Source organism: Vollenhovia emeryi, unplaced genomic scaffold, assembly GCF_000949405.1.
Source record: "Vollenhovia emeryi isolate VEMERY1.0 unplaced genomic scaffold, V.emery_V1.0 DF939146.1, whole genome shotgun sequence".
Classification (NCBI taxonomy): domain Eukaryota; kingdom Metazoa; phylum Arthropoda; class Insecta; order Hymenoptera; family Formicidae; genus Vollenhovia; species Vollenhovia emeryi.
Window position 1 is genome coordinate 985,062 of NW_011967220.1, and position 13,764 is coordinate 998,825.

Sequence of the window (13,764 nt, forward strand, 5' to 3'; positions counted from 1 at the left end):
TTACGCCAGCGGGGTGGTTACCGTTTCTGTTATGCCGCACCTCGTCGTAGGCGGTTTCGGTGGATTAGCAGGAGAGAGATCGCGTATCGGGGCTCCACGCGGAAAAACAATTCCACAATTAAAGACACCATTGCTCGCGTTCCCGTCACAATTAGCTCCTGCAAATCTTTTACGATATTAAATTTACGCGTAATTAAATTTATGCATCGAACACACATGCGCCATATTTTTCTTTTATTATTCCTTTCCGACGTGTAAAACAAGCAATTGGACGAGGGATGGGAATAAATGAATGATTATTTTCTTCTATCGATTACTTTGAACGATCTAGAATGTAATAATCAAAGAGGAGGCATTTTGATGCGAGTCCTTTGTTGCGATCGAGCCGGTGTCTTCGATAACGCATCCGCAAATTTCAATCGTATTCATATCTAAATATTATACTTACCAAGGTTATGTAAAAGTTCAAGGTGGCGTCAAAAAAAGATTAAACGCCAGGACGCCATGCTCGAACAAATATATAACACGATCACAGAATCGCGCAAGTTAAATGAGAATTTTAACCAGGTAATGTAAATTGCTTTTTTCGTAATGATATTTCCTTAAATATAGGACGTTCAAAGTACTTGATGATTAATAATTGAATATGATTATACACTGTACCTAATTATTACATTAAATTAAGAGTGATTGCAAAACTTTTGTTGCTTATGCACATAAATGTGGTATTAATTTGGGAGACACACGTATATTATCTTATCAGTATTGATTGTTAAATATGAATTTTATTCCATGCTTATATGAATAAAATAGAAATATAAAACTGAATGTATCGTCGAGGGGGGGGGGGGATAAGGGTTTGAGTGTCCCTGGAAGGCAGGATAAGATCTTAGACTTTTTTTTTGCGAGTCGGGAGGGCTGTGGATTAGAGGTAAATAAGAAGACGATATATTTTTTTATGTATAATTCACCAGACAATGTTTATTCAGACGACCTCACAACTCCCAAGCGTACAAAATGACGTGCTCACTGGGCAATATGCGGGGCTGCATTTCTTGCATGTAGTAGAGTACATTTTATCCATATTTTTCGTTTTTTTCCACCAGAAACAACAGCTGTGTTTGTATTCTTCTTAATGGATAGGGAAATATATCATACTTTATGTATCGTTTACTATAATAATTATGTGTAGTTTATGCATAACAAGTATTACGAATATCAACGCTAGGTTGTCTGCGGGGGGAAGGGGGCAGGGAGGGGGACAAGAATAGGTGTTCGCTCAGTGTGCACAGTGTGTCGCTGTCGTATGTAAGTTTGTGTGTATATGCGTGTTTTTGTAAGGATAGTCAGAGGGATACTACGAGGATTCTCGCACGGGCAAACGGGTGGGTGTGTGGTACACGCGACATGGCGAAGGAAATGCGTTCTCTCTTTAGATACAATAAATACAGAGGCCTCTAAGCTGGGGGAAGGGGGGGGAAGGAAAGGGTGAGTGTTTAGGGATACTCTGGCTAGGCTATATTCTAGCCGGAAGATTGAATGTGCTTTTAATGCCCCATTCTCGACGAATACTAGCTTCCCTTTAATCTGACCGAACTTCATTGCGACTCTATTGAAATCGTTAATCTGAGGACCGAGCCAGTGCGAGACTCAAGGCGGACGAAGTGAGCTCCTTGCAGGTCGAACCAAGAGGATCTAGTCCGTCTCGAAGGGAGGCATAAGTGTTTCTACAACTGTTTCAAGATCGGTTTACTCGCTCGCAACTCAGCGTGTTGTGATTGTAATGCGTATTCGATGCGATGTTGATGCTGGAACTGGGTTATGCAGGGTGGTTAAAAGGGCGGGGGCGGGGCGGGCGTCTCAACAACACGTCGGCGGCGGCCCGCCGCGTATCTCCTAACTTTTCGTCACGATTTTTTAAATCAGAAGCAGAAGAGGTTCACTCGCGCCTACCAGGACATAGCCTTATGAAATCTACTATTTACACTGCGGTTTCGCCGTTCTAATCGGAACTCCGCTTTGCTCGAGCGCTTCGCGGCTTCTTTCTACCTTTTCTCTTTTCCTCCATCTCTCTCCTCCTTCTCTCACTATCTTTTCTTTTTCTCGCTCTCTCTCTCTTTCTTTGTCGCAATCCCGTCTCGATCTCTATCTAATCTGACTTTCATGCATGCACACACGACACATAATATTGTATAACGCGTTTAAGCGGGCCTACGATACCTATCTCGCTATACGACGCGATTAGAGGATATAATTACTTCTCGCGTCGTCTTCCCGACGAAGAGACACGACATGTAATATAAAGGTACGGTAATTGCAAACTGGTGGCCGCGGCGGGCCGATCAGTCTCATAACAAAACGCTTAATTCTGTAAAACCGCATACGCGATCGTCGTTCTCGGTTGCCACCGCGATCAAGAAGCTTTTCGATTTGCCCCGACTCATTTGCACAAGCACGCTCATCCGTCATTTATTCCTCCCCATTCATTCTATGCCTATCACTCGTATCAATCGCACAAGAGTATCATACGCGTCTTTTTCTACACGTACACGAAATGATAATCTTTTACGGTTATGATACCTTACACATATTACAATAATATTAATTAGTTTTATAATATTTAATAATTATAGTAGAATAGATGATCAATGAATGAGGTGGAGACTGTACAGAATGCGCGATTTCCATGATTATCACATGTAGATAGATTATTAATTTCTGTAACACTCAACCTTTCTTTTTTTTCCGTCGCAGATGCTCTATCTTCTAGATGTATACCTAGAGCAGATAGGTTTTAGGTAGGTAGACAGGTAGATAGGTAGTTTTAGGTGGATAGGTGGCTCTCCTACACGGCACTGTTGCTTTCATTGAATCGGCACTCTCGTGCAAGCGTCCGTCCATCGTCATTTCGCGCACTCGGGGGAGAAAACAACTCGCCACTGAACTCGTCTGTCTTCCTCGTGATTATACACGGAGATGTACCCTGTCCATTCCTCCGTAACCTCCACCTCCTTTCTCGCGCGATTTTAAAGCGATAAGTAGTTTAAATTAATAAATTATTTGGTTTGTCACGCGCTCAGAGCGTCCTGGCACTTTCGTTTCTAGTTAAGGGCCGCGGAAGATTGTACCGCGTCACAACGACGACTTTTCGCCGGCTGATGATCAACGGGTTAAATGTCCCCGTTTCGCGCGCGCGCACGTCAGTGCGTATTACGTGAAATCACTCGAGCTCGCGAGAACACTACGCCTCGAGAGAGAGAGCCTTGCAGGGTCCAACGAGCGGTCTGGGCGATGGTGACGGAGATGGCGATTTCTTGGACAGGTTCAGCGGTTGCTGACTGTCCGCGATATCGACCTGCAGCTCCATCATGTTGCCCGGACAGCCCGATAACACCAACGTAGCCGCCGTACTCGAGGTCGGCCTTGGACTCGTGCTCGTACTACTGGTTGCCACCGCGGATAGGTACCGCGGTGACGAAGCCGGTGAGTTGGCAACAGCGAGATAGTCCGAGGAAGACTGCTGTTGCTGCTGCTGTTGCTGTTGTTGCTGCTGCTGCTGCTGTTGTTGTCGCGCACCTGTCGTCGTCGTGATCACCGAGGTGGCCGGCCATCTGTTCGAATAACTCGTGGTAGCGCATTGCAGGAGACCCTGAGATCCTTGCGTCGAGCGTGTGGTCACGGTAGTCGTCGATGCGCACTGCTCCGCCGGCGATGGCGATGCCGTTGGCGATCTGGGACTGGCCTCGCCCCGCATTATATAGTTGTGTATGATATCCGTACGCTTCAGTTGTTCCGCCGTCATCCGCGGTCCCTCCATCAGGCTTCTCGCCAGGGTGGAATGCGTGCTGCTCAGCAAACTCGCGGTTTGCGGACACTGGGATTGCGTCGTTTGAGTGGGTGGACTGCGCGCTGGTGGCGAAGTCAGATGCAGGTGCAACTGAGACTGCGTGTGTTGCACTACCACGGCCGGCTCGGCCTCGGCGCTGTCCTTCTGGCGCAAAGCGCGGAACTTCTTGTGGGGCTTGTAAGCCTCATCCATCAGTGAGTTGGTATCGTACAGGGGTGGTGCCTGGAGTACGCGCTTCAGCACCGGCATATCCTCGACTTCCTTGTCTTCCGAGCGTGGACTCGAGCACACAGATGTGGGAGCGCTGCTGGCACTGCTGCTAGCCGGTTTATCGGTTTTCTCGGTGCCGGACTCGATTCCGCTGTCACTCGGCGAATCCAACTTGCGAAAACTGCGACACTGCGGTGGTTGGGGTGTCTTCGACATAGTAGAACGATGAAGTTCGTCATCACCGGAACTGGTACTGCCAGAGTTGGCGCGTCGTCTGTGCGGACAGAGTCCACCGGCTAGGGTGGCAGCCAGAAGAGGCGCGCTCGACGCATGGTGACCACTGGCTGGGGCTACATGGTGATATTCGGTCAAGGAGGCAACTTCGCCGCTGCAAGTGCTTTCGGTGCTTGACACGCTACCCAGGGGGCTCTTCACCGCTTCGTCTAAAGTTACGTCTGAAGCGGAACCCCAAGAGGCCGGAGGCTCCTCTTCCATTGGCCAATGCGGCTGTTGCTGAGGAGTGATAACGTGTTGCGTTTGTTGCTGTTGTTGTTGAGCCTGCAACTGCTGTTGCTGTTCGGTCATTTTGAAAGCCAGCAGTTTTTCAGAGTGGAGGGTATTCAGAGTTTTTAGGTCGGGTATTTTCTTTAAAAGTTCGCGGAGAATGTCAGGATGCTGGGGATGGTTCTGCGCTAGTACCGTCTGTAGAGCGTTTTGGAGTTTATTGTGCATACGTTCAACCAATTCGGTATTGCGAAGTCCAGGTCTGTCGGCGGCGATCACCACAACCGAACAGAACAATCCCAATTCAGCGTCGGATAATCGCAAAGAGTTGACTCTCTCGGCGAAGTCGAACATCGAGTCCATTAGGAATCGCGCGTTACTGCTATTGATGGACTCTCGCTTGAGCACTTGGCCGTTTAAGCAAATCATACTGTTCGTTTGAGCATCGAACATGCAGGCCAATCGTACGAGTAGCACCTCGAAAACGCCAGCCTTCAATAGAGTGACCTGATCGTCCTGTGCTAACAGGTTGAATCCAGGTATACGTTTCGCGAACTCCACGACACCGCGTATGGCCGGCGAGAACCTTTTGGAGAAGTCTTGAAGTAATTCTTGCTGCCCGGTCAGTGGTTGCGGATTAGGATTCAAGGGGCATGCCTGTAACAAAAGGAACCAAATCCCGAGGTCAGGAGGCGACGAATCGCTAAATCGTGCCGAAGGTCGCCCATGTCGCTATCGTTACTCGGAAGAGCGTACCAGGCGTCCTCGCGTGGCGAGACGAGACGAGGCGGGACGGGACGAGACGAGGCGAGGCGAAACATTTACGCGCTCTCGTCGGGTCTCGCTTCCTCCTTCGCGGCAGCCGAGGTCGCCTGGTTCTCGCGCGATTTCCGCGTAGAACGCTTGAAAGATCAAGACGGCCCAAGGCCCGCGTAGTTATTGACGTCAGCATAGATGCCGACCGTTCAAATCTCAAAATGACGACGCGAATGGCTTGCGTAACCCGTGCCAATGTCAAGAGGAAAGGTCGAGCTTGTTTACCAAGGTTGGTGGACACGCGGTGTAGTTGGGAGTCTCGCGGGCTCTGGCGAGGATCGGAGCCACTTTGTCCCTGGTGAAGTCGCATGTGTCGATATGGGCTCGCACCACGGTTGTGAGAAGACGTTGCTCGTCCTCCAGCTCGGCTGCTACCGCCTTTTCTTGAGAACGGCTGTGGGAGCTCTGCTGCATAGCAGCCAGAATCCTGGCTTTCTCACGCTTGGGCACACGGCCGAATCGTACCGCTGTAATCAGAAACGGGCAAAATGGGTTAGAACGGGTGTTGTGAAGCTCGTACGTCGCACGCAAAAGGAAGGACGACGATAAATAGTTAATGCGATCAATGGGTGAATCATGCGACGGACCCGACCGCTATCGCGAGCTGACCTTCGCGCGAACGAATGTCGGCACTCGCGTGATGCTCGCATCGGGCGCGCGAGAGAGTCGAAAGAAACGCAACTCTCGATCGCGGTAAAACCAGCGGCTATTCAAAGCGTGAGTACCGTCACACCAGATATGGTTTCGCGCCAAAGGTGAAAAAAAGTCAGAGGGGAAAGCGCACGACTTTCTCGCGGGAGAGATGAAAGTGCCGCGCGCTCGTGCCCGCGCGCGCGCGCGCAAGCGCGCTGCTGCTCCGCGCGCGTTGCGAATCTTCAATTAGAAAGTACGCTGAACATTCGAGCGCGATCGAGACCGTACGAGTGTCGGAATTGTTATCGCATGGCCGAAGGGACACCTACGTGCATTGTGGTAGTTGACTACTCCGTTGAGGATCCCTTTCAGAATCGGCAATTCGTCTCCCATGACGGTTCAGGGAAACGCACCACCGTTAAATATCGGATTAATTTTCGGATTCTATCGCACTTTCACGCACGTGGTTGACTTCTCTCTGTCGGCACCAGATCACTACTGTCTGACACCGCAGTTGCTTGCCACTCGGTACCCGCGAGGGCTCCTTGACTCCAACGTTACGCGCTCTTGACTGATAAGCCGCCACGAACGATCCTCTCGGCTGACTCGCGGAGTCCGCGGGTCACTCCAAGTCGCGATCGCACGGCGCGAGATAGCGCGTGCTACGACGGAGAGGCTTGCCGCTCAGGGTTTGAAAAACGGGCGCGACCGCAGTACGCGTGCAAACACGAGACAGCATCACCGCCGACTGAGTGATGTTCCGCGGTTGCGTTCAACAGCCCCTCCACTTATTCAACCATCAACGACCCCCACCAGCCGCGCGCGAATGTGGCCTTTGCCGAGCCTTTGGCCTTGAACTTGGTTTCAGCGACAGCCGCACGAGGCGTACCGCCGACCTATATACACTATATAGCGAGCAAATGTACGACGCGTCAAGCCGTAGCACCCGGCGCGAGGAGCGAGAGAGATAGTTGGACTTCTCTATGCGCAGATGCGAACTTCCTTTGTCGGGGGTAACTTACCCTCGACGACCTTGTGCAACCCCTTGCTAGCTACCTGCTCTGTCACCAGCTGTCGATAGCCAGCTTTATCTATTTGCGGACTATCGATCTTTAACGTTAAGGACGCACCGGTCTTATAAGCTAAAGCGAACGACTGATTCGGCTTGTTTTCATCCTCGTAGAAAGTTTTAATTTCATTTACGATTAGTCCAATCACGAGAGCAGGTAACGAGATATCGGCGGAAGACTGCATTTGATATAACGATCCGGAGTAAGAAAATCGATGTGCTCTACGCGAAGGGCGAAGTGACTCGACCAGTATTCAACAGCGCAGTTTCAACATTTAGTTTCTCCCAGTTATGGAATTTCCGTGCTAGGGTCTCTTTAACTCGTTTTATCTCGAGGATACGAATCGCGGATTTTTTGGGATTGTATTTGCAAAGGTATTTGCGACGTAATTGACGATACAGCGCGACAGAGATGGAAGAAACGCGTCCGGTCATGATAACGATGACGACGATGACGAAGTTATCCGTAGCGAGGCGTGAAGCGCTATGACCAGTTAGTCACGTACGGCTCTGGCCAGACGGTAGCCCGCGAGCGGGAGCATGCGCCTACCAGCCAGGTGGATTCAGACGACGTTGAAGAGGGGAGATTCGCGGAGGAGAGAAGCGTATTGAGGAAGGGGAACGTAGTTGGGAAGCAAAGTTCGCGAGGTCTCCGCATGGAGTGTAGCGCCACGCGACGGTGCGCCATCGCCGTCGGTGGGGGCCGGTTGCGTTCCACGACCGAAGAAGCCAAGCAAGCGACAACGATCGTTCTCCGCGGTGGGGAATGAGAGAAGGACGGCGACGGAGCGCGGCGGCAGAGAGGCGCGGTGCTGGGAAAGGAGGGTGGAAGAAGGTGGGAGGGTCACCGGGGGACGTAGCGGCGAGTAGCGGTACTCTTTCTACGGACACCAAGTCACCCGCCAGACGAGCAACGGCCGTCTATTGACCCCGCGAATCGCGTTGATATCGGTAGGCGCACTTTTTCACGCAGATTCTTTTTAAGATGAAACATTTTCATGACACGCGCGTTGTCGTTTGTGATGGATAAATCAATTATTCTTCTGACTACACTCGAGTCGTCATAGCGACTATTGAAAAATCGCGCCGACACGAAGTAATTCATAAAAATATAAGTTTCATATCTATTTGGAAAAGAGCGTTCTAATTTTGTCGAAAAAACAAGGTATGTATATATATGTGTGTATATATATATATTGGCGCCCGCGCGACATGTCGACGACCTAGGTCAATGATCCGGGCGGGAGATGCTGTGCAGCATCCCGCGCAGCTGCGTTACCGATTATTCGATAAAAGGCAACTAGGATTTTATCAATTCGTCAGAAAGAAAGCAAGATTACACCAATTGAACGATAATCGCCGTTGCTTTCTCAAACGGCGAATTGGCCACTTTCGCCCGTTGCGACACTCCATCGTGTCGCGGGGAAAGACGTTACGCAAACGGTCAATGACCCGGCAAATTTTAGAAACTCTTTTACGAAAGAAAAGACAAGGGATACGCGGCGCTTTACCTGATTGGTGTGACAATAGATATTGATTAAGAGAGTTCGCTAATTACAAGCTCGCGAATATGCTCACAAGATTGGCGATGTAGCGTTTCACGAGTATAAATGAGAAATTTCGTTACACTTAAAAACTGTTTCAATGGTTGAGCTAAAAACCGTAGATCAAGCTATTTGAGAAAACTCGCAACGTTTCTCTCAACAACGATCGATTCACCAGCAAATTTTCTTGAAAGCGACAGAGTTTATTCTCATGCATAAAATATTGAAAAGACTCACCATCACGACTCATGCCGACGGCGATGCACTTTTTGAGACGGCAATACTGACAGCGATTCCTGTTGATTCGGAGGATGCTGCACTGTTGATTCTTGGTGCACGGACGATATTGAATCTTTTGCTGGATGCTGCGACGAAAGAAGCCCTGCGAATCACCAACAAAACCCTCGTCAATCTGACCGTCGCTGTCCGACGAAGACCCCGATGAGCAATCGGTCCCCGAACGCGGGGCGGCCAGATCACATTCGCACAAGCACCCCATTAATTCACTCCGGCTGGGATAAAAATCGCACGGCGTCTGACGAACCGAACGAATACGATAAACCACCGCACCGTTTGGTTCGCGCGGATTAACCAAATGATTATCACTTGCTACGTATCCTTCGGTTTGAAACTAAGGACGCTACCTAGGTGAGAGTATTCTCTGCGGGAAATCTATCTTTGGTGGCTCGCATCGGTCACTGTCCTCACGTAATTCGCGTTCACCAAACCCGCGTGGAGTCCCTTGTCGGATACTCGGCTCCACGGTGGGCGCGCGTACCTAAGTACAACGCGAGTTTCGTAGGGGGAAAGAAGCGACCGTTTGTATCGAAGCTTGGCTGTGGACTGGCTCTTTCTAGCACAGAGAACATAGAGCCTCGGCACATTGCCTCTGGCGTACCGAGGTGGGGGACACTGTGACCTAATTCCCGGACGTTCACCCGCAGTTCACCGCGTGAAAGTGAGAGTCCCCCTTGCGCGGACTGGCGCTCCTCGGCCGTCTCCCTCTTCGGGTTCTCTCTTTCTCCAGTTCCCAGTTTCTCTCTCTCTCGCGCTGGAGTGAACCCTAGATGATGTCCTCTTCGTCGTATCTACTACAAGCGCTACCATAGAGGCTCGCGGGCGCTCTACTAACGGGTTTCTTCCCTCCCTCCTCCCCACCTACCGACCGGAGGAGCCACCCTCTACGAACGACCTGCCCTACCTCCACCTCTCAGTTCCTACCCTCGCGTTGATACCCCTCTAATATCCACCCACTCGCAAATAAGTGTGAATGCACTAATTCTTTGTCTACCCGTGTACCATTTTGATTTTTACTCCTGATTCTACATCGTTACTGCGAAGACACGACTGGAAAGATGAGAGTTCAGAATGAATAAAAATTGGGAAAGGGGTAGGTTAGTACGCGAAGGTACTTCCCGTTGTGTATCGGTCAGCGACCTCGCGAGACGATTACGTAACGTGCAACGCGTGGGGGACCCTTCGTGAAGCTTCTGTACGTTTCTGCGTTCGTCACGTTGTCGTCGTCGGCGTCGCGTCGACGGCCGCGGGTGTGCGTTGATGCACGTACGCGTACGAAAAGTTGGCGATGCTCGTCGCCGAGTAACTCTGCCGTGACGTCAGACGCGCGACCTCGCCTACCTCAACTTCGTGCGGAGCCCATCGAGAGAACGATGTACCGTTGCACCTCCGCGCCCGGGCTGTCAATCGGCGCGAGCGTTTGATGCAAGTCAATGAACTGTCAGCGTTGCCAATGTTAAGCCTCACTGCCTTCGATCATTCCAACCGGTTGAGTTCGGTGGCGAATTATGTCTTCGATCCTTCGAACGAGAGAAGGTAGCTCGTTTCAAATGAGATGGCGTAACGATAATTCACAACTCGACGTTCTATAATTAACATTCCTTTTCAAATTTACCTTGCTGTAATATATCTCAAAAATATCGCACTTTATGTCTCGAATTATAACAACTGCGGAAATACTTGAATAAAAATAACAGCTTCGCACCCTTTCGTACGTCTAAAAAAAAGTTCTCATTCGAGCTAATTTCTTTCGGCGAAAAATTATTTTAGAATTGCAGCAAAATCGGGCTACGAGCCACGAGTTATCATCGTGGATGCCCGGACGAAGCCAGCAACCCCTGTTGAACCTCTCGGTCGGCGGGAATCCGACAAGCGAAGGGTGAAGGAGGTGTGTGGGGGAATGCGGTGCATCGATCTCTCGAACCGTGCATGGCCCGTGACGGGTCAGGGGGCGACCACCTTCGCGCGCTACCTCAAGTTGCGAGTGTTCCTTTGCGCACGCGTCTTATTCGCAAAATCTTTGTGAAAAAGGCCGGAGGATCTAGTTAACACTTAAACTCTGCGAAAAATTACTCCAGATATCTCATTAATCTCGGCACTCCTATGCTAATTCGATTCATCCGCTATTTGGGTAAACGATAATTTTAAATACTGACGAGGCATTCTTCTTTGCTTGACGATTCGAACAAGCACCCGACAATAGTTTTAGGAAAAACGCATCGAGAGAAGAATCAAACGAAACTTTCGCCGAGTCGAGAAAGTTCTGTTATTCTCCGTTCTCAATTCCGTAATGAGAAAAAAATCTCATTTCCGCGAGATCTTATTAGCTGAAAAATTAATTGCTACGTATTGTAATATTTCGTCATGTTCGTACGAAGAAATGTAATGTTGAAATCGAAGCTAGGACACGCGACAGAGCAACCGTGCGGTAATGCGTGACTGACATAAAAATTTACATCGCGAATCTCCTCGATTCCAATCTGGGATAGAATCGCGTCGAGGATTATCCTCACGATTTAGTGGAACCGTCGTTGTGTCCGGCCGGCGGCCGTTCAAGTTCCAATTTTATTTTCCGTGGAAGTGCAGCGACGACACTAGTAGCTGGCAGAAGAGACGTCGGTCGGTGACGATGGTACAGGGTTGTATACGCGTTATACGCTTGCATATACGCGCACATATATAGGTGAAGAGAGTGTGGAATATACACACGATGTGGTCGCGGGGCCAACGACCGGAGCGCGCGACTGCTGCAACGAACGGGGGGGAGGTGGGGGTGGGGAGGAAAAGGGGGAAGAGGGATGGCGATCTGTCTGAGGGACGGTAGGGGAAGGTGAGCGTATCTGCTACTACGCGAGGAGAGTGGGGGCGTGAGGTACCATAGTAAAAGTAGGAGGTTTGATGCCAAAGAGGGAGAGAGGAGGACGCGAAACGGAGTAACGGTGACGTACGTAACGCGCGCGCGTGCGCGTGCGCGCCGCTCCAACAGTCGCGACACTCTCCGCTCTGCTTGGGGGCATTAACCGCTCGCTCGTTCGCTAGCTCGTTCTAGCACTCTCCTACGACCCCAAGAATTTGCCGTTCCGTTCTGTTGCCCGGGCATCGATATCGGTAAAGTCGATCGCAGAGGTCAGAGATGGCTGCTCCCGTGCGCGCAGTTTTGCACCATGCTGGTGCTATGCCGGGCGATGCGATTTAGTTATAACATCAAGCACCAATCTCGATTGCTCTTGCGTAAACGCGACGCTTACCAAATCGTGTCATTTGTTGGCATTCATGGATTGACCTGATAAAAAAAATCTAACGATATCCGCGGGAGAAGTTACAGTCCCTGGGAGTCTATAAATGAGCCAATAAATGTTTAAGAATTAATTAAAATTTTTTCTGAAAGCGTCTTTGTCGTCTTTCTACCGCCAACGAATTATTGCTAATTCGTGCAACGGGATTCACCCTTGCGAATTCCAAAGCCTTCCGCAAGTCGTTGGCTCGCTAACGCATTAGGCAGAGTGACGCACGTATCTGAATGGCAGAAGTGATCTATTATACTTTTCACTGATGATATCGTGTTTCGTGAGACGAATTTATCGGGTGTAAAAATTGCGGCGGTCCGATTTCGCCCTGCGGGGCAGCGTTATCTCGAAGAGCTCCCGCTTCGGTGGACAAATACCACGCCGAGCGAACACCTATCACGATAATAAGCGGCTGACCCGATTCTAAAGTAGATGCACCGGGGTCGGTAACCTCAAGCGAGCACCGAAATACTCGCGCAATCAAATGAAAATGAGATCGCGACTCGTTACGACGTCAAAAATGACGGTTACCCGAGAGAGGAGGGGAGAGTGGGGGAAGGTTTCCCTGTGGGAAGGGGGTGTGCGGCGAGGGCAGTGGGCTGAGGGAGGAGGAGGAGAAGGAGGGGGAGGAGGCGGAGGAGGAGGAAGAGGGAGAGTGACGTAACTGGCTCGGAGGGTCGACGACCGGAGGGTTAATGCACCGGTCGCCTGATTTCAACCCTCCGGAAAAAGCGCCGACGTGCACCTCCACCGATTGTTTTGTATCGCGGAAATTTAAAGAGGAGCTCCACTGGCTAAAAAAAATCTCATTCCTCTCCTAAATAATAACTTCTAATACCTCCGAGAAGATTAGCCACGTAAGAATCCCTTTTGACGGAGGTTCCATGTATGTCGAACTTTACATTTTATATTTTCCGACTTTGAGACAGAAAATTTTGCAATCAAGAGCTCAATGTTAACGTAGGATGAAACAACGAGATCAAGCTATATTTTATAAGTCGATCGAAGCACCCAATAGTAATGAAAAATACTGCGAAAATTATATTTACTTCAAATCTAATTTGCTGCAATATGTACCGTTATAATGGCAGGAGTAGTGCGATAATAGCGCCATTCGACTATTCTCGAACTGTAATCGATTTAACTCAAATTGATCTAAAATATTCAGCATGCTGCGGCTATTTTATTCTCCCGCATGGTCTTTAATAAATTGTCCTTTAATAAACTGAGAAATTTTGTGCTTTAGTAAATTAGTAAAGAACGAAATACTCGGTATATTATTATCACAGTTTCCTACAATATTTATCTCATATTGAAAAAGATTTTGATATATTGCCGACTCTTGAATCTTGACAAATTAAAACTTGAAATTTTTGTCTCTCGTGTCATTTTTTAAATCTAGTTTTTGAAGTATTTCCGAATGTATCGAATAACACAAAGTATACAAAAATACCGTCTTTCCTGACAATCATATGACGTTTTACATGTTATATCAGCAAGTTTTTTTTCTTCGGGCAAAATTAATATTTGAATACTACAGTGTCCATGACGCGAGGA

At 49.3% G+C, this 13,764-nt stretch overlaps 1 protein-coding gene across 6 annotated transcripts in view; it reads right to left on the reverse strand.

The window, feature by feature from the left end:
* Window positions 1–951: 951 nt before the first annotated feature.
* Window positions 952–13,764, reverse strand: part of LOC105566191 (nuclear hormone receptor E75) — a 99,767-nt gene continuing 86,954 nt past the window's right edge. For 5 of the 6 annotated variants that reach the window (XM_012020000.1, XM_012019996.1, XM_012019999.1 and 2 more), the window contains exons 3-5: window positions 8,861–9,005; window positions 5,603–5,844; window positions 952–5,218 (exon numbers count right to left, since the gene is read on the reverse strand). In XM_012020000.1, the coding sequence (XP_011875390.1) occupies window positions 3,242–5,218; window positions 5,603–5,844; window positions 8,861–9,005 (2,364 nt within the window). In that variant the 3' untranslated portion in view covers window positions 952–3,241. Of the gene's footprint in view, window positions 5,219–5,602; window positions 5,845–6,339; window positions 6,787–8,860; window positions 9,006–13,764 lie in introns of those variants that run through there. The other variant, XM_012020001.1, reaches the window with a different exon arrangement.